Raw genomic sequence first — 17,950 nt, 5'->3', positions numbered from 1 at the left:
TATTGTCTCCATCCATATCATCTTTTGCGTGCGGGGTAGGAAAAATTTGGAACTAAAGCTGCAAATAAGTCGGGTTGACTCGTGACCTAACCCGTTTATACCCGACCGGACTCATTTTGGATGAGTTGTGGGGTGGGTTCGGATTCTAAAATTCGATCCGTTCCATTTTTCGAGTTCAGACCCAATCTGACTCGATCTGACCTATTTGAAGTTTAGATAATTTTACGTTTTCAATCCTACGACCCGACCTAATCTGATTCGACCCGAATTTGTAAAATTATTTGGGCTCACGGGCCGCAACCCGCGGGGGTGCAAATAAGTTCTAAAGTCATGAATGGGTTGATCCGAACCGGATCTGAGAGATCCAAACTGGATCTAAATTTTTTAAGTTAGGTTTGGGTTATATATGGACTGGATTCGACTTGAATGATCTGTTGGTTCAAAAATTATTATGGTGGATTCGGTTTGATCCGACGGCCTTTTATTAAGCTGGATCTGTGTCCAAAATTAAAATTCCAACAGAATCCGACCCGACCGGTACGAAAACCAAGTGGATAAGGAGACGTTGGACTCCAACCCTCGACTCTCTCTCTCTCTCTCTCTCTCTCTCTCTCTCTCCATCCGTACAAGTAGGGTAGAGACGAAGGGGCGTGATTTGTTCTCGCCATAATCTTTCGCTCCGGACGCGATTATTGTAGGTCAGAGCCTTCCCTACCCACTCTGTCCTCCTTCCCTTCCCACTCTCTCCTCTCACCTTCGATCTATTTCGTTGCAATACTTTTTCTTATTTAGGTTTCTTTCATCTACGATGTCTGAGATGGCTTGAAAGATCCCACCTTTCGTCTTCTCCACGCTATTTTCTAACCGGATTTCTGTAATTTAGTGTTTTGTTTCGATTTGACGCGGCGTCCGCGTCCAATTCTCATCAAGAAAAAGCTTTTTCGGTCTTTGATCCTTTGAAGATTTGGGACAGAAAGAGAGATTATTCTTTTTAGAAGCTGTTCAAAGAGAAATTTTCGTCATCTGGAAGCCATCTGTTGTCTAGGTTTTTTATATGTTTTCCTCTTTTCAATTTCAGATGCGAAGATAAGTGAATTTATTGTTATTCGATCTGTACATGCCCTGTATGCTCTATCTATCGATGTCCGGAACAAATTCAATATTGACAAGCTGTTCGAATGGCTAAAGATTCTATCTTTCATTCAAATCCTCGTGCTGTCCATGTCTTAAGATGTTGGAGATTTCGGTCTCCAATTGTTCCCTTTGATATACATAAATATTTTTCTAACTTTTTTGTCATCTACTCTCTTCTATGATATACTGTAAGATAATGCCATTGAGAAATTGGCTCCAATGGCATCAAAAATCCCAACTTTCTTTCTCTCCAAGCGGCTTCCGATCCAGTCTTCTTTAAAAACTTTTCGGTTTTATTCAATTCCCTGTGCTGCCTGTGTTCAAAATCCTCCAGAAATAGATAGAAGTACTCCAAATTCTGCTGAGTTTGAATCTGCGACCTGCTCTCTCAGGAACAGGCTCCACCCAGACAGGCTAATCCGTGTTTTGGATTCGACATTGGATTTGAACTTGGCTGTTAACATCTTCAAATGGGCATCCGTCCAGAAAAAATTCCAGCCGACACTGGAGATTTATACCCACATGATATTGAAGCTGGGTCTGGCAGGAAACCACCAAGAAATGGGGGATCTCTTGAAGGAGATGGTGAACTTGGAGCTTTCAAATTTAGAAGAGGCATTGGTTTCTATGATCTATTCCTTTTGCCGAAACCACATGCTAATAGAAGCTTTAAAGGTTTTTGAACATGCAAATTCGGTGAAGCGCATATTGTCGGTATCATCATGCAATGCTTTATTGGGCATTTTTGTCTCAAAAAGGGGAAATTTTCAGTCTGTGATGTTTGTCTATAAGGAAATGGTTAAAGCAGGGATTCTTCCTGATGTTGAAACATTGAATTACTTAATAAAGGCATTGTGTGAGTCTGGTCACTTGGAATTGGCACTAAACCAGTTTCATAGAATGAGCAAGAAACAATGTACTCCAAATAGTCAGACATTTGAGATACTCATCAGTGCTCTTTGTTCAAGCGGCAGAGTAGATGAATCGGTCAAGGTTTTGAATCAGATGTTGGACCTGGGCAGCAAACCCCATCATGACTTTTATGTTAGTATCATACCTCTATTTTGCAGGGTTAACAGATTCGAGGAAGGCATTAAGTTGTTTAGAATGATGAAAAATACAGGTCTTCAGCTTGAGGCCCATCTGTACAGTATTTTAGTTCTATGTTTATGTGAAAATCAACATTTGGATGATGCAGTTGAGCTTTTTGAAGATATGTTAGCATCAGGCTTCGCTCCTGTGACTAGTCTGTATGTGGATATTGTGAATGGGTATTGCAAAATAGGGAACCTGGACGAAGCTATGACCTTCTTGGATGGAAACAATACCTTGGAAATCGAACCTTATAATGCCTTGCTCAAAGGTTATTGTAGTGAGGGCAGGTTTCTGGAGGCAATTATATATCTTAGAAAGAAGGCAGATCAGGGACTAACTGACAGTATGTCTTGGAATATCATTATAAGGGGCCTTTGTGAGAATGAGAATGTTGGAAAAGCATTTGAAGTTATTGGTAGAATGATTGTCTCTTCTTACATGCCCGATCAGGCTACTTATTCTGCAATTATAATTGGGTACTGTAAGATGGGTTCATGCGAGAATGCTTTAGATATGTTCAGACTGGCCTGTGTCAATAACATGACTTTGGATTCAGAATCTTGCTCAGAATTGATTGAGGGTTTGTGTCATGTAAAACAAGTACAGGAGGCCACAGAAGTGTTTTACTATAGTACTAACAAAGGCCTCAGTCTCACCACTAACTCACTCAATGTGTTGATCCAAGAAATTTGTCATGCTGGAAAGGTGCATGAAGCTATCGGACTTCGTTCGCTTGCAGTTCATAAGGGTACTTATTGTATTCCAGATACATACGCCACTATTTTGCTTGCATTGTTGGATCTGAACAAAGAAAAGAATATATTAGTATTCCTTTCACAAATGTTGGTGGAAGGCCATAATCTAAATGCAAGAATATACTGTATTCTTATACGTGGCTTGTGTACCGACAGCACAATGACTGTGGCCACTCTTTTATTCAATCAAATGATTCGTGATGGATTTGTTCCTGATTCCAAAACATTTGAAACTTTAGTGTTCAGTATGGCAAAATTCTCTCAATTGCATATAGTGGTGCATAGCTTAGAAAAAATAATTAATGAAAACAGATTAGTTAGTCCCACAGTATGTAACATGATCATCCATGGCCTCTTGAAAGAGGGCCACAGACATGAGGCTTGTAAGTTTCTGGACCGGATAATAGAGATGGGTTGCGTTCCAGATGCTGATACACATGGATTGTTGGTTGGAAGTTTCAATGTAGAAGAAAGGGATGGAACTACTGGGGTATCTGAAGCTCTTAAGAATGACAACGTGAGCAACATATTGGCCGAAGGTCTGAACAAATATAATGAGCACATGGTTGAAGAATAATGTAACAATATGCTGAAGTGTCATAGCTGCATGATGATTGATGTGCATGAGCTCTCATTCGAGTTCCAAGTGCTTCATCTCATCTGGGGAGATTCCTCACGTGGAGGGCTTGACCATCCATTATCTTTAGAAGCTGCAAAAGGAAGCAGCTTTCCATGGAGACTGCCCTTATCCTTTGTATCATCATGGAAGGTGCCATTCATGGTAATGAGTCTGGGTAAAGGTTTACTTATCGTTAGATGCACCTTATTTAACAAGTTAGTTATGTTTGAAGCTTTCTTCTCCCTTTATGCATGCTGCCAATTTGTCTTTATTTATGAGACTTTAGGTATAATTCTGTCTCAACAAATTCTCATTTCTAACGTATGCATTCCGCATTTATCAGGTCTAACTAAACCTTTCTGCTATATGACTTTCTTGAATTTGGTACTTTAATGCCTTAGGCACCTGTCATACTCTTTTCCAATCTTTTACATCATAAAACACATTACTAGAAAGTTAGTAGGTTATTCATTTTGAATTAATCTCAAAAAACTTGTTAATTCTGGCATACAGTTCATAACTTGAGATAGTCTAGCTGCCAGCTGGATTATGTCTATGAATACCTTGCTTTCTTGTAGGACCACATAGCTTACCAAGTGATCATGGAAGATGAGAATTCATCCAAAATAGTTAGAAATTATCTAATGGTAGAACATGGAATTGAGTATTGTACTATAAACAAGGTCACGATGGGTAACAGCCAAAAATCACATGAAACAACCATTTCTATAAGCCTTACTCCAACTAATTCTTTTGGCTAAATATGTGACATTAAAATAAAGAAATATTGCCATAACAAATAAGAATAGGGTGTTCAAAACTGTAAATCATAATCATGCACGCCAAAGTTAACAAAAATAGTGTCATATAAAAATAAAAGAACAACTAATGGTTAGTAGCAGTTGGTGTGGATCTGCATTCAATACAGTGTAGTATCATGGAGACCAACTGAATCAAGAAGTGAACATCTAGCTGGTTATATTTTTATTCTGTAAAAGATAGTCATGTACTTTTCAGAATGGTTAGGGGCTTTTTGCAGAAGTATCATCCTTTCAAATTATCAGTGATGTAGGGATAAAACAATGTGTATGCCAAATGATTTGTCAAGACATGGCTGAAAGTTATTATAAAGTTGAAGCCATCTTCCCTTTCAATCTCTATTTTGGGCAGCATAGTTTGCTCTTAAAAGGATCTGTGATGCCATGACATGCCTCTAGATCTGATACTTAACAGTTCTTTTATGTGCTGCATTGTGATGTTATATCAGGGACTATTGCAACGGGACAGATAAGAATGTAATTTACTACCCTGGTATTTGAAGAAATTTTATAGACAAGAAGACTCAGAATTAAGAGGCCATTTAGGGAAACAGATATTTTTGCGATGCACAGATAAAATTTGGCACAAAATAAAAAGTCAATGTTGGAAAATCGTGCATGCTGCAGAAAATTAAAATCGCAGCGGAAGATGCATGCACGGTCATTCATCTCATGAACGAATTAAAGACCGTTCGTAGATAGATTAAGATTAAAACTTTAGAGGGAAAAGATCGTATCTTTACCTTGTGCGGGTAGATTTTCACTGCAATCTGATGATCGTGGTAAGCTTGAAAGGGTTCGCTTGAAGCCGGACGCAAAGTCGCACATGCGTCCGGCTTCTACGGATATATACACGAGGAAGAAGACCAATCCAAATGCCTAGATCTTACCGGGGTGCTAGCTTCCTTGCAGAAATCACCTTTGATGGTTGAAGCCCTTTCTTTATCAATCAACTCTTTGATTGTTTTGAGAGGAAGAAGAAGGATGAAGGGAGAAAGAGGAGGCCACACCCAAGAGAAGGGAAGAAAGGCCGCACGCACCCTTTTTATTTTTTTCTTTCTTTTTCTTGCGGTCCAGATTTGCCCCCAAAGCCTCCTAGGGCTTCCTCTCACGCACACCCAAAAAAAATCCTAAAATAAAAATAAAATAAATTAATGAGGGGCGCACGCCCCTCCTTTTATTTTGTGCGTGAATCCTCCTCAAAGGAGGATTAGGTGACCCAACGTATTTGGACTCTTAATCCTTATCTAATAAGGAGTCCTATTGCAATTTGGATTCTTCATCCTTATCTAATAAGGAGTCCTATTGTAATTAGGATTCTTCATCAATTAAGATTTCCTAGTCCTAATCTAATTAGGACTCTAGGAGTCCTACTCCAAGTAGGACTCTTAAACCTTATCTAATAAAGTCAAGCTCAATTTAATTAAATCCAATTGATTCAATCAAATTGCAATCCAATTGCAATTATTCCTTTTTCAACTCACTAACTCTTAGTGGGTTAAACTAATTATCAATTAAATTGATAATCTTGATCTATTATGATTATAAATCACAATCCAACCATCGGATCGGTCATAACCTCTAATATGTGTGATCCCATAGGTTCTATTCTGTCTGATAGTGAGATATATTATGATCCCTATCATAATATCATTAAAAACTCTTTTCAATGGGTTGGAACCATTCCAACTTATCTCATCAGAGATCATTGACTATCAAGATAATTTCTGTGAGTCTCACCATTCACCAGTGACACCTAGCAGCATGTAATGGCGACCCAGTAGAATAGAATAGATGAACCGTTAGGTGCAGTTATCGTATGATACAGTTCTTCTATCGTGGATCCCTACAAGATGGAGGTTATGAATAACTCATCAAATCCCATCGTCTGTCATATGTCAAGATTTATTCGACTTTTGTTCGAGAGCGGAAAACTTCTTTTCCACTGTACATAGTGCCCTGGCCGAGATCTTTCGAACCTAGTCTCATAAATCACATAGGACCACTCCTTATCTACCAAGGTCGATACATTCTATATAGGTGCACACCCTACTTCTACAATGAACCTACTGCAGCTAATCTGCACCACAAGGATCTATATGGCTAGAGACTATGTATATGTGCAGTCAAACTACAGCAATCTCACTGTGAATAGCCGGAGCATCGCAGGTCAAAGGACCAGTCATACTAATGCAGCATCAAGTAAGTCACTGACGAGTGGATAGACATCAAAGTAACTTCTTGCTTTGGTCACGCTCAGTATTCTTGTTCTCTAACAAGCATCTGCACTATCACTCCAGTGTCTTTATACTGTGGACTTGAGACTCGTCCATCCAAAAGAAAAGCGATCTGTGCACTAATCTCATCGGATCAATCATCGTCCTCGTGATGATCCATCGATCAGGAACATTTAGGAATTAATCACCAATGACACGTGGCTCAAATTCTCAACTCTTGAGAACATGTATCATCATTTTATTAATTTCTTGGACGATTCATGGACACATACACAATATGAATGAAAAATATGCCCAATATTATTAAATAATAACAAAGTCAAGTACAAAACTATGTCCCAGAATAAATAATTTATCAGGCAGATTGGCTTTTAGGGCATACATCTAACAGTCAAATGGTGGTTACTTTCGAGGTCTTATCATTACCTCCTGCACGTTATGAAGTCAAAGTCTAAATTCTTGCTAATTCTATGTTCCGCACGATGTACAAGCAGCTACAATTGGAAAACACAGAAAGGGCATGTTTAGTATTACTTAAGAATTGTTTCTGTATCTTGTAAAGCAAAAAGCACTTCTCAAAAGAAAATAAATTGTTGGTACCATCATTTAAAGAGAAGAAAAGTTAAAAAAAGCTCTTTTAGGAGAAGATAGATAATCTTATCTTTCATCTTTTTCTAAAGCAGAAGCAACACCAAACATGCTAGCAATTTTACTAATGGTCGTTTAAAGAGGGGATATACTCCACCGAAAAGACTTCCATTTTTATTTTTATTCATCACTATTTTACTTCAAAAATGGAGAGCCAATAATGCTATCTATTGTTTTCCTTAGGAAATTCCAATGCATCTATGTTGCCTCATCATATACAAAGCGAAGAAATAGAAATGCTAATGCTGACCCTCACATGCTATTTGGTGGAGAAAATGAGGGGAAAAATGATAGCTAGTGTGTTCTATGCTGAATGAATGGTAATCACTGAACAAGAGTTCTTTGCAACTCCAGTCCAGGGCTACAACTGGGACATGTGGTATAATTTTTTCCTTGACACAGGAAAATATGAACTCCGCCCAGTGAATTCTTAAATAGGTTTCACATGAAATTTTTAACTTCTTTCTCATCCAAGATTTGAAAACCATATTCAATGTATCCATCTATTTGTCTCTGAAAGAAATAATGCAATATAGTGACCATCACATGCAAGCATTTGGCACCTGCAGCAGTGAAGAATCTCATTTATTGATTTACAATGGTTCAAAGACCTATTATGTTACAGTGTAAGAGTCTCCATGATGGTTGGTTTGATTGTTCATATATTGTTGTCCTGTATCTCATTCGGAATCATCAGGATGCCATGAAAAAATGGAAGGCTCAAAAATTCATGATATTTTTCATATAAACAACAGGAATGCTTAAGATCCTGTCTGCCTGTATTATTTTGCTTTTCTTTTAGTTTTGTGAACTTGGTAATCATGAAACCATCACCTGAAAATTGGTTGCTTCATGCGGATCTCCTTGTATGTGTCATCAGTCATTTGCTTTATCAAGCAGCACTGAATGTAGCAGTCATAACATATTCTTTTCCTTTCTTTTATTTTCATCCTTCTTGACATGCTTACAGTACAGCAATTGCATCATAGTACCTTCCCCACCACTTGCTGGACATAAACCTACATATCATGGTGGTTGCTTGCATAGCGCTCTTTGATGGATGGATCATGTCATGGAGAAGGTGTCTTTGGCAGTCAGATTCAAGAAAAAATTGCCAGGTAGGAGTATTGTCGTAGCAGGTTTCAACTGTAACCATTTTTTTTATTGTAAACTCAAATAATTTTTCCTTCCCCGCTGCTTCCAGTAACCTGGTGTACCAGATGTTGAGAGAACAGAAAGGTAATGGAAGAGGTGCAACTCGAGATATACCAAAAGCTTTACATCCATGGAGATCGAAATAAAAACTTTACATCCATGGGGTTATTTTGTTTATTTGTTCTCCCGAGCCAACTCTCTTCTGTTCACCTAGTAGCCATGCTAGTTTTGCATGCGTTGTCCAAAACTTGCTTGGCTCAGTTCTCACGTTGGCAGCAATTAGTGGAGTTGATTCCATTGCTCATAAAGTAGATTTAGTCCCACATCTAGTATGATGGAGATTAGACCAGAGGCCTGAGAGGATAAACAGAGAGGCTTAGACAACTAGAAGTCATAGTTCCCTGTGTGGGAGACTGGACATCATAATTTTGTGGCAGCTTCCATTTCCAAATTTTAAGTATTTTGTTTATCGCGCACTTGTTGGTCATAGGTGGGCTTTTGATGAAATTTACTATTGAAGATGTTCTCTTTATTTCGCTCTATATCCACCATCTGTTTCCATCTCTATTATAAATTGTCTGTTTCTATCTCTGTTATAAATTGTGAGACATTTATTTGTCATTCATTCAATCTTATTATCTATGCTAAGCAGGATTTGCTGTCCGAACTCCAAAATCACAACTTAAAGAATATATGTTTTTTTATTATTATTTGGTATGTCTGATACATGTGATTCATTCAAGAGTATGTCATGGACCTTCACTTTAATAAGTTTTTGTTGTAATAGTGAAAATGTGAGGAAATAACTGGATGTGAAAGGAGAAAAGATACTATAGCTCTTTACTCTTAACAGGTATGATGGTAAATTTTTGAGTTGGCTATTATTAGTGGTTTTGGAATGGGTAGTTGGCAATGGCCTGTTCCTTGAAACATGCCATTTAGAAATGAATTGGGACTTATCCCTATGGTCATATCCCTGTGCTTAGTAACCAGGGCTTTTGAGTTAGATTCTTGGATAATGCATTCATAAGTATTTGAGTCCAGATTATTATATTGAAGTTGGGTCCCCTACATTTTTTTTCGAAAAAAAAGCTGTCCTTGAATTGTGTTGAATTGGGTTCTTTAAAGATTAAGCTACTTAAAATTATCTTGGTGAAGGGTAACTTAACTTTAAGCTACAGCAATTAGAGCAAATATGAAAAGCTGTGAAGGAAATAATAAGGCACAAATCAAACACACAAGTTTTATAGTGGTTCGGAGCTAATCCTTACTCCTACGTCCACTCCCCAAGTTTTACTTGAAAATTCACTATAATCCTTAGATTACAACTCAGTTGTTTTACGAGATCACAGCTCAACTCGTTGTTTTGCCGGGGTCACAACGAACCCAGTTGGTTTTCTCTGGATCACCAACTAGAACCAACCCCAACCAACCTTAGTTGTACACAGTTTGGGCTTGGACAAGGTCTTAACCCCTTGATTCCCGGACTTGGACAAGGCCTTAACCCCTTGATTCAATCCTCCGATCAAATCAAGTTGCAAGATAATGAAAGAATGTTTAGAATAGTTACAAGCTTTTTAAACTAAGCAGATAAAACAATTATAAATATGAAATGGGAGAAGAAGCCTGGCATGAAGGCAGCTGTAAAGCTTGGCTTCTTTCTTTCTTGATCCTCCTCAGATGGCTGGAAAAGCTTGAGGATCAGATGCCTTGAAAGTTGAGAAGAAAGCAGAGATTTCTTTTAGAAGCACTTCTTCTCTTTTGACTTGAAATCTCACTTCAAAGCTCAAGAATGATTTTTCTCTTTTAATGCGCTTCAATGAGGATTCACTTGGTTGTTGAAGAATAATAAAGAGTGCCTTCTTATACTCTATTTTCACAAAACTAGTCGTTAGAGACTGAAAACTAGCCGGTCCCCTTTCTGAATTTCTGACAATATAGCCATTGGCGTCCCAGCAGATTTGGAGTCGACTCGAGCATTTTGGGAGTTGGCTCGCCTGAGGTAGGAGACGTCTCGCGCCTGTGGAGAGTCGGCTTGCGATCGGCCTCTTCAAAAAGTTGCTTTCTGTTCTTTTTACGGGAGTCGGCTCGTGACACCCTGGAGTCGACTCGCGCTCTTGCCTGACTTTCTGTCTTTCTGCGGGGAGTCGGCTTGTATCAAACTTGAGTCGACTCGTGCTCTGGCTCTTTGAAACTGGGTTTCTATCTTTCTGAGAAGAGTCGACTCGAAACATACTTGAGTCAACTCGCGCTCTGGCTTTCTGAAACTGGATTTCTATCTTTCTGAGAAAAGTCGACTTGAAACATACTGGAGTCGACTCGCGCTCTGATTCCTTATTTCTCGAGACGACTCGGGTGCAGCTGGAGACGACTCGGGCTCTGGTACGTTTAATACAGTCTTCTGTTCTACAGTGAGAGTCGACTCGTCTCAGTCAAGAGTCGACTTGAAGATGTGCCGGTTCAATTTCTATGTGCCAGAGACGTCTCGTCTACAGTGAGAGACATCTCGTGCTCTGTTCATTGGTAACTAAGGTCCATTTTTAAGTGTTCAACTTGTCTTAAATCCTTTGAACCTTTTTCTAATGAATTCTTCTTAAGTTTTTTATATAATTTCTCCTGAAACACTCACTTAAGAACGTTAGTACAATAAGGAATATACTCAAGTGTTTTGGGCTCATCAAAATCAAATAGGGGATCAAACACAATTGATCAACAAATTGCAAGATATGGCATCTAAAAATCTGTTGTTCTTGTAGCAAGCATTAGATTCCACTTGATTGAATTTGCTTTTTCATAGTATACCTAGTCTCAAAAGGAAGAGTCTCCAAATCCTTGGAATTTTTGTATTCTTTCAGAAGCTGGTTAGCTAACATTGAATAAAAAAACCCTGTATAACCAACTACCACTCTCAGAAAGCTTGTGAAAGTTATTTCTGATCCATTTATGCAACCAAACAAGCCCTTATTGTAATCAAAGTTTAAAAACAAACTTCCACTTATTTTATCTTTTGTAAATTAGTATCGAGCATTGCATAATGCATGGGAAGTAGATCAAATAGTTACATCCTTGCGGTTAGATATTTTGAATGATTTATATTAGATCTTGGGGGGTGCACTCTCTCTTGTTTATCTCATGAAAAACTAGTTAGGAGAAAGCTCAACTAAGCATTAAAATCAGTTGTTAGTTTGCATTTGCTATACAGTAATGACAAGTCAGCAGTTTTACCCAAATATAAGATTACCACATCTTGTATTTGTTCAATGTATAGGAGGTATTGACATAGTGTCTATGCATTAGAAGACAATTGAGATACATGTGCAAGTGCAGAAGGCACAGATTTTAATTTGCTGCATGGTTTGAGATAAAATGCTGAAGTCTGACATACCATTGCATGCGTGGAAGAGGGAAGCAAAAATAATTAAGAGATGAAGGAGATAAGCATAAGATATTTTTACAAACGTAACAATATTGAAAGCTAATCTATGCTAGCATACAGTAACTTTTAAAGATTTTTTCTGATCTGTTTTATTCATAATATATTAAGTATTTCATGTATAATGTCAACATTAATTTATTTCCCAATGTAATGTATTCCAACAAAACTTAGGGCTCATTTGGTTTGTGGGAAGAGCGGAGAGAAAAGTGTGGGTCAACGAAAAATAGAGAAATATCTTATGTTTAGTTAGAATTTTCAAAGAAGAGAGATGAGAAAGTAGGATTTTTTTCACAAGTACTTTTATATTTTTATATAGAATATAGAATGAGTTTAGATCTTTTCTTTATTAAGTGCATTATAGATATTTTACTTAATATTTTTTTAAAAAAGTACATATTCAACCAAAGTACCAAATATAAGATATTCTGATATTCTGAAATGTACTATTTTTTTATGGTCAACTAAAAATACAAAAATTATTTTTCAGGCTTCATATATCCAAAAATTGGAGAAAACATATTTCAATAAAAAAAATTCTTTCTATGAACAAAATGGATCTAAAGTATAAACTCATTTAGATCTCAATTGGCTAACTGAACCGGCCCTAACCAGGTTTAAAAGAAATAAACCGGTGAATAGACCAGTTAAACCGAACCAGGTCCCGACAGAACAGCTTAGTCAAGTTGGCCAAGGAGGCCCACCCTACCAGCTCCTCCGCATTCGAGCGTCAAACCCGAGAGAGGGTCGTTTGAGACGGGAACCCAACCCTGAGAAGACGACCTTTCCGAAGCGAAAGAGAACAGGTACGGAAGGAAAATCCCTCAAAGCTCGACAAATATTCTTCCTAAATCTTTCTTCAATCCTCCCCCCGAATTCTCTCAAGAGCTCCGAAGCCCCCTCCCCTTCCTCCGTTCTCCCTCGATCTTGAAGTTTCGAAACGCTAATCTCGGATTCCGAAACCCTAATTTCCTATCTTGGGTTTTCTGAGGTCCGGATCCACTGCTCCGGCCAATGCCGCGGCAGCTATGACGACGAAGGCGGCGGTGACGACGCTGGGCCGGGACCCACCACCGCCACCTCGCCCCACCGGTTGCGGCGGCGACGGCTGCGACGCCCGGGACCCCTGGCCGCTCCATCACGTCCGCCACCGCACTGTCTTCTGCCGCCTTTGTACTTCTTGCGTCCTCAAGTACCACGCCGGATCCTTCTGTACCGTCTGCTTCAATCTCCTCGACGGGCCCCAGGCACCGCCGGCGCCATCCGCCTTCGTCCGCTGCTCCCGGTGCCCCTCCATCGCCCACTCCGCCTGCCTTGCAGAAGCCGACCGCGCCTCCTCCTTCCTCTGCCCTAGCTGCTGCAACTCCGCTGGCTTCTCTTACTTTCTCGTCAGCAATGATGGACAGCAGCGATCGATTGATCTCACATCAGCGAAGGTTCTCCTCGCCGCCGCGCGGCTGGCGGCGGGCTCCATGAGCAGGGCTGCGGTGGCTTCGAGGGCCGAGGTGGAGAGGAAGGTCAAGGAGGCGGCTTTGGCGAGGAAGAGAGCGAGGGAGATGCTGGAGACGGTCTTCACACTCTCAAAGATTGAGAAGGAGAGGAAGAAGAAGGAAGCTAATGAGGCCGCCGTGGTTCCCTTGCCAGAGGTGGTGGAGGCAAAGGAGAAGATACCAAAGCTGGGCAGCACGGTGGCAGCCAATGTGGGGCAGAAGAGGGTGCAGAACAGGGATACTGATAGGTGGATGAAGTTCCAGGAACCGATGGCAATGGTGCCAAAGCCAGTTGAAGGCTTCGTAGATGATAAAAGCAAGGTGTCTTCTTTAACTGGGATGCACAACCATGCTGATCATGTCGACATGAAGGGCAAGGTAGGGAGTTCACCACATACTGGAAATCATGTGGGCCAAATTGAGAGCAAGGATAGGGGATTTCTTTCAGGTTCTCCAACTGCTTTTGTTAAGGAGGAACATGGGTAGATGCTGATGGTGGTCCTAGGTTGCCTCAAATCAACTCAAGGTGAAGACTTTAACTTCTTACATCTTATAATCTTGTGTTTCAAGAACACTCGGTATCTTGTGAATACCAAAAAAGAAAAGGTATAACCAATTATTCCATCTTTAGTATTACTAGTTCGATGATTGGAAACAAATGTTTCCTTTTTCCTTTTAAAAGCTCTTATTTGAGTATAAGCAAGTGTTTAGCATCTTTTGCAAATACGAGAAGTCATCTGGAAGTTTAAAATTGAGTCAGAGATGATACTTTTTGAATTCTGTTCTATGTTTAATTATTTGCACTTGTTGCAGATTCATCAATCTCTTGGACAAACTTCAGAGCCATATTCATGGGTTAGACGAACAAAGTGACTGCATTCGTGAGTTAGTTGTGCGAGTCTGTGTATGTTTTGATTTCAGTGCCTGATGGATGCCAGCAATCTTTTGGGGATTGTTGAGAGCATTTTGTATTTGCTTCAACTTTTTTATTGCTTAGTGAAGTGCCATCATTGGATCCAACTGTATCTTTCGATTGAACTAGAGTTTCCTAGCTGTGCCATTTGTCATTAGCTTCTATCTTTCATAGTAGGTCATGAATTTTCACCCCATGCTAAAGCAAAGGGGACTCATGTTACTTTTACTTCTGTGACCCTCAAACTCCTATTTGCTTTTTATACTTGATGGCCCTATCAACAAGACTCTCGTGCAATTATGCAGGACCATTTATTTCATAGCTGGAAGGGATTTATTCTCTTAGGTTTATTATTTTTTTCTTTTTGATTTTCTATATCATTTTGTAGTGCAATGCTGAAGTTAACTAAAAGGACTGCTTCTACAAAACCATCATTTTTGTAATTCTACTTGTGTAATCGCTTTGTCAGTTTAAACTCAAAAAGGTGTCTTAGGAAGTTAATACACACTATGTTATGAGTATTTGTGGTTGTGTTAGTAGTTTAGAGCTTTATTAGTTTTTGGAATATGTGAAGGGTGGTTAAGAAGCTACAGATTCGTTGGTTTTGAGTGATATTATACTACATAGTTCTATAGACTGGTTGAGAGTAATGCAACAGTATAATTTCATAGCAACTAGTATTTTGTAGAATATTTTTTCGGAGCCATGTTGCTTTGTGCGATTCTAGTATTCTCTAATATCTTCCACTTTTGGGTCATCTCTAAGTATAATCTTAGGAATTAGAATACCCATGTTTCTTGTAAGAGATGGTTAATGGATGCCTCGAATGTATCCCACTGTATGTGTGAATCTTATTTTATTTTTAACATGGGTATATATGTGCCAAATAGAATTGTACTGTAGACTGATAGGCAGCATTGACAAAATTTCTCCTGCTTCTTTAATTTTACCATAAAACACTAATAATAACCTCAAAGAAGGAAGTAGCAAAATTCTTCCACCTAGGGTACTGCACCCACTTTCAAACCTTCTTGGAAACCCTTCCCTACACCTATTTGCTGATCAATTTTTTTTTTCTAGAGATCTGCTTTCCGATACCTGCATGCACCTGAGTCTACTCCCATAATCTGGTAAATAAGGAAGAACCGAATCCCACCATTGTGACCACTCTCTCTTGGCTTCACTCCTCTTCATAGAGTGGTCAATGCAGTGTCTCTAGGAACTTATGCAAGATTCATTGCCTAGGTAAGGCCTACCTAATTTGCTTAAATATTTTAAGTAATTTGATATGAGTGTATTAATGTTTACTTGGAAAACCTAGTTTTTACCCACTATCATTGCAATCCTATGATTGACTGTCAATTTGATGCCCACCATATAGAAAATGATGCTAAGTTCCTAGCAAGGGCAAGATTAGACAAGAAAGGGACTTTCCATAATTTGAGCCTACAAGACCAATTGGTAGGAAGGGAGATGTGCCTTTTTGTTCGCAGTTAAGGGCCTACTTGGGTCATCCAGCTGTTTTGGGCTGGATTTCCTGCTGGAGTCTTGGATTGGACAGCTCATTTGGACTCAACACTCCCCAGTCCGAATCCTATGGGAAAAAGGGAAAGACTTCAATGGATCTTTTTTCAAGGGAAAGACCTCCATGGATCTTTTTTCTTCCTGAAGATCAACAGACCCATAGGTTGGGATTTAGGCTGGAACTTCGGCAAGCCCTTAGAAGATTTCTAGACATAAGAGTCCTAAAAAGAGGGGACAATGATGAATCTTGATACCAAGAGCCAAGCCAAAATGCATTTTAATGGTTGAGTTACATAATTAAGTTTGATCATGCAAGGGTTTTGACTTTGACATGTAGACCTACCTTTGGTTAAGCTCCTGGCCTTAACAACTTAATAGGAAATACCGACAAGTTTTCCAGCTTCATATTTGAACTATAACATCCATTATTCTATTCCATTTTTTTGGAGGAATTAGTTTGGTTGGGTATCTCAGGAAATTTTGCTAGTCTGGTTCTTGTACTGATATATGCATTCTTACTAAGTTGGTCTGACTTTTCTCACTCTTTCATGAAGGGATTTTTAAAGGGATATTTAGGATGTGTCTGATTTGATTACTAATGAAAAGGTCTTTAATTTTGAGCAAAGTCCCAGGCAATTTTATAGAGGTTGAAGAAAAACTTCTCTTGAAGAAAAGTCTAATTCTTTTACATTTCTGTGACGCTCTAGTCAGATCTCAGATACTCTTGCAGCAGGTCCTATGGCATTTGAATATTTACATTTCTTTCCATGTTCAAATTTTCTTTCTTTTTATGTAATTTAGCATGTATCATGGTTCCTCCAGTTTGTGGTGGAATGCCTTCCTCCTTCCTCTGTATGTAAATGTGACAAGAAAATGTAGTTGGACTTGAAGATTATAAATGCAGTAGATTTTACGGTATAAAATAGCAATGCAGCAGGTTATATAATCTCCGAAGACAGAATTTGCTTACTGCTTAAACTTCCATTTTGCTCAACCGAACATTATCAAATCCACAAATCAAGTGTTCTGACGTAGCATGAAGCACTACATTTACCGGCAAGTATTTAGATACTATATGGCTTAATGTGCTGTGTGCCGTCTGAACTTCTGGTGAATTTTAATAGACAGGTTGATTTTTCTTTGATGGCAAATTGAAGTGCCTTTAGATTTTTGTGAGGCATGTGGTGGAGATCTGCTAGTGGCATTGGTGTTCTCCAAGGACCTTGCATCGTTCGCTATTCCTTTCTTGAACACATGGTGTTTAACTCTTGCATTTTTATCATATCTGCGTAGGAGTTCCAATCTTTATTTTGTACACTAGGTGATGAATCTTGGAGTGTGCTGTTGTTTCACATGGCAAAAATATCCTAGTAATGTTAGCTGGGGACTACAATCTACATGTGACCTTCTTGATGTTTCTAGCTGCTGCTTTTTCGAAGCTCTCATGTCTAGTCTGGATATGCTTATCCAGATGATCAGGCTTTATCCAAATAGAGCAATGCTATGGAAACACTAGATGGAGAAATTCAGTGTACGGCACATGGTCTCTCTCCCCCGCCCGCAAATTTACTCGGTATTGCTCGGGTACGTGCATATATCGCCCCTCATTGCCTTCGGTTGTCTATAACCGTGGTCGTGCTACGATGTGGATGGGCATTTGTGCAGGCTAAGACCTGTGAAATGCGCGCACGTTCGGGCCGGCTGTTGATCATGTGGTTATGCTTACTTATGTCAGCATCACATAAACATATAGGCCCAGAGAACAAGCGTAGCTAGTGTTATGCTGATGAAAAGTTGATGGTGATCAATTCTCTTTGACTCCATATCTATTTCATGTGATGGGAAAGCCAGAGTCTCTAGAGCATGTGATGCTGTGCCTTGGAAAAATTGCATGATAGTAGCGAAAAATCTATCACCTAGGGATGGAATGGGCCTGCCTGTTTCTACATAGTTGTGCCCGGCTGGAAATTCGAGTTTTGCCCTAGGTCAAGGTTCGAATTTTTTTGAAATTTCAGTTCAAGCCTGACTCGAGCCCAAACTTAAGCTTAGGTTTAAGCTTGATTGGGTTGGTCGGATCTAGCTCTAAGCATCTCTGGTGCAAAACAAGATAAAGAGGGGAAGTGAGTGAG

General features: G+C 39.3%; 1 protein-coding gene across 18 annotated transcripts; it reads left to right on the top strand.

Moving 5' to 3' along the window:
- The first annotated feature begins 554 nt into the window (after positions 1 to 554).
- On the top strand, positions 555 to 16,744 carry LOC103721210 (uncharacterized). Of its 18 annotated transcripts, none has more exons than XR_015972945.2 (5): positions 555 to 698; positions 1,527 to 3,765; positions 8,277 to 8,424; positions 8,511 to 13,910; positions 14,198 to 14,404. XR_015972945.2 is itself a non-coding variant. In XM_008811315.6 (5 exons), the coding sequence occupies exon 4, from the start codon at positions 12,923 to 12,925 to the stop codon at positions 13,868 to 13,870; it is 948 nt and encodes a 315-aa protein (XP_008809537.4). In that variant the 5' UTR covers positions 3,559 to 3,778; positions 8,277 to 8,424; positions 12,510 to 12,700; positions 12,886 to 12,922; the 3' UTR covers positions 13,871 to 13,910; positions 14,198 to 16,744. The 18 variants fall into 18 exon arrangements, 3 of the variants coding, with proteins under 3 accessions (XP_088566427.2, XP_008809537.4, XP_089783265.1); XR_015972935.2 differs by having other exon boundaries at positions 574 to 698; positions 1,079 to 3,765; XM_008811315.6 differs by lacking the exon at positions 555 to 698 and having other exon boundaries at positions 3,559 to 3,778; positions 12,510 to 12,700; positions 12,886 to 13,910; positions 14,198 to 16,744.
- The last annotated feature ends 1,206 nt before the right edge of the window (positions 16,745 to 17,950 follow it).

The sequence above is a fragment of the Phoenix dactylifera genome, chromosome 14 (assembly GCF_051530095.1).
Source record: "Phoenix dactylifera cultivar Ajwa chromosome 14, Ajwa_hap1_PhDact_Kaust_v1.1, whole genome shotgun sequence".
Classification (NCBI taxonomy): domain Eukaryota; kingdom Viridiplantae; phylum Streptophyta; class Magnoliopsida; order Arecales; family Arecaceae; genus Phoenix; species Phoenix dactylifera.
The sequence above is the reverse complement of the archived record's forward strand: the minus strand, read 5'-3'. Positions and strand labels throughout refer to the sequence as shown.

What these genes read in the sequence shown, in the direction of transcription:
- LOC103721210 (XM_088710301.2), top strand. Translation starts at nt 12,923, where the DNA reads ATGACGACGAAGGCGGCGGTGACGACGCTGGGCCGGGACCCACCACCG.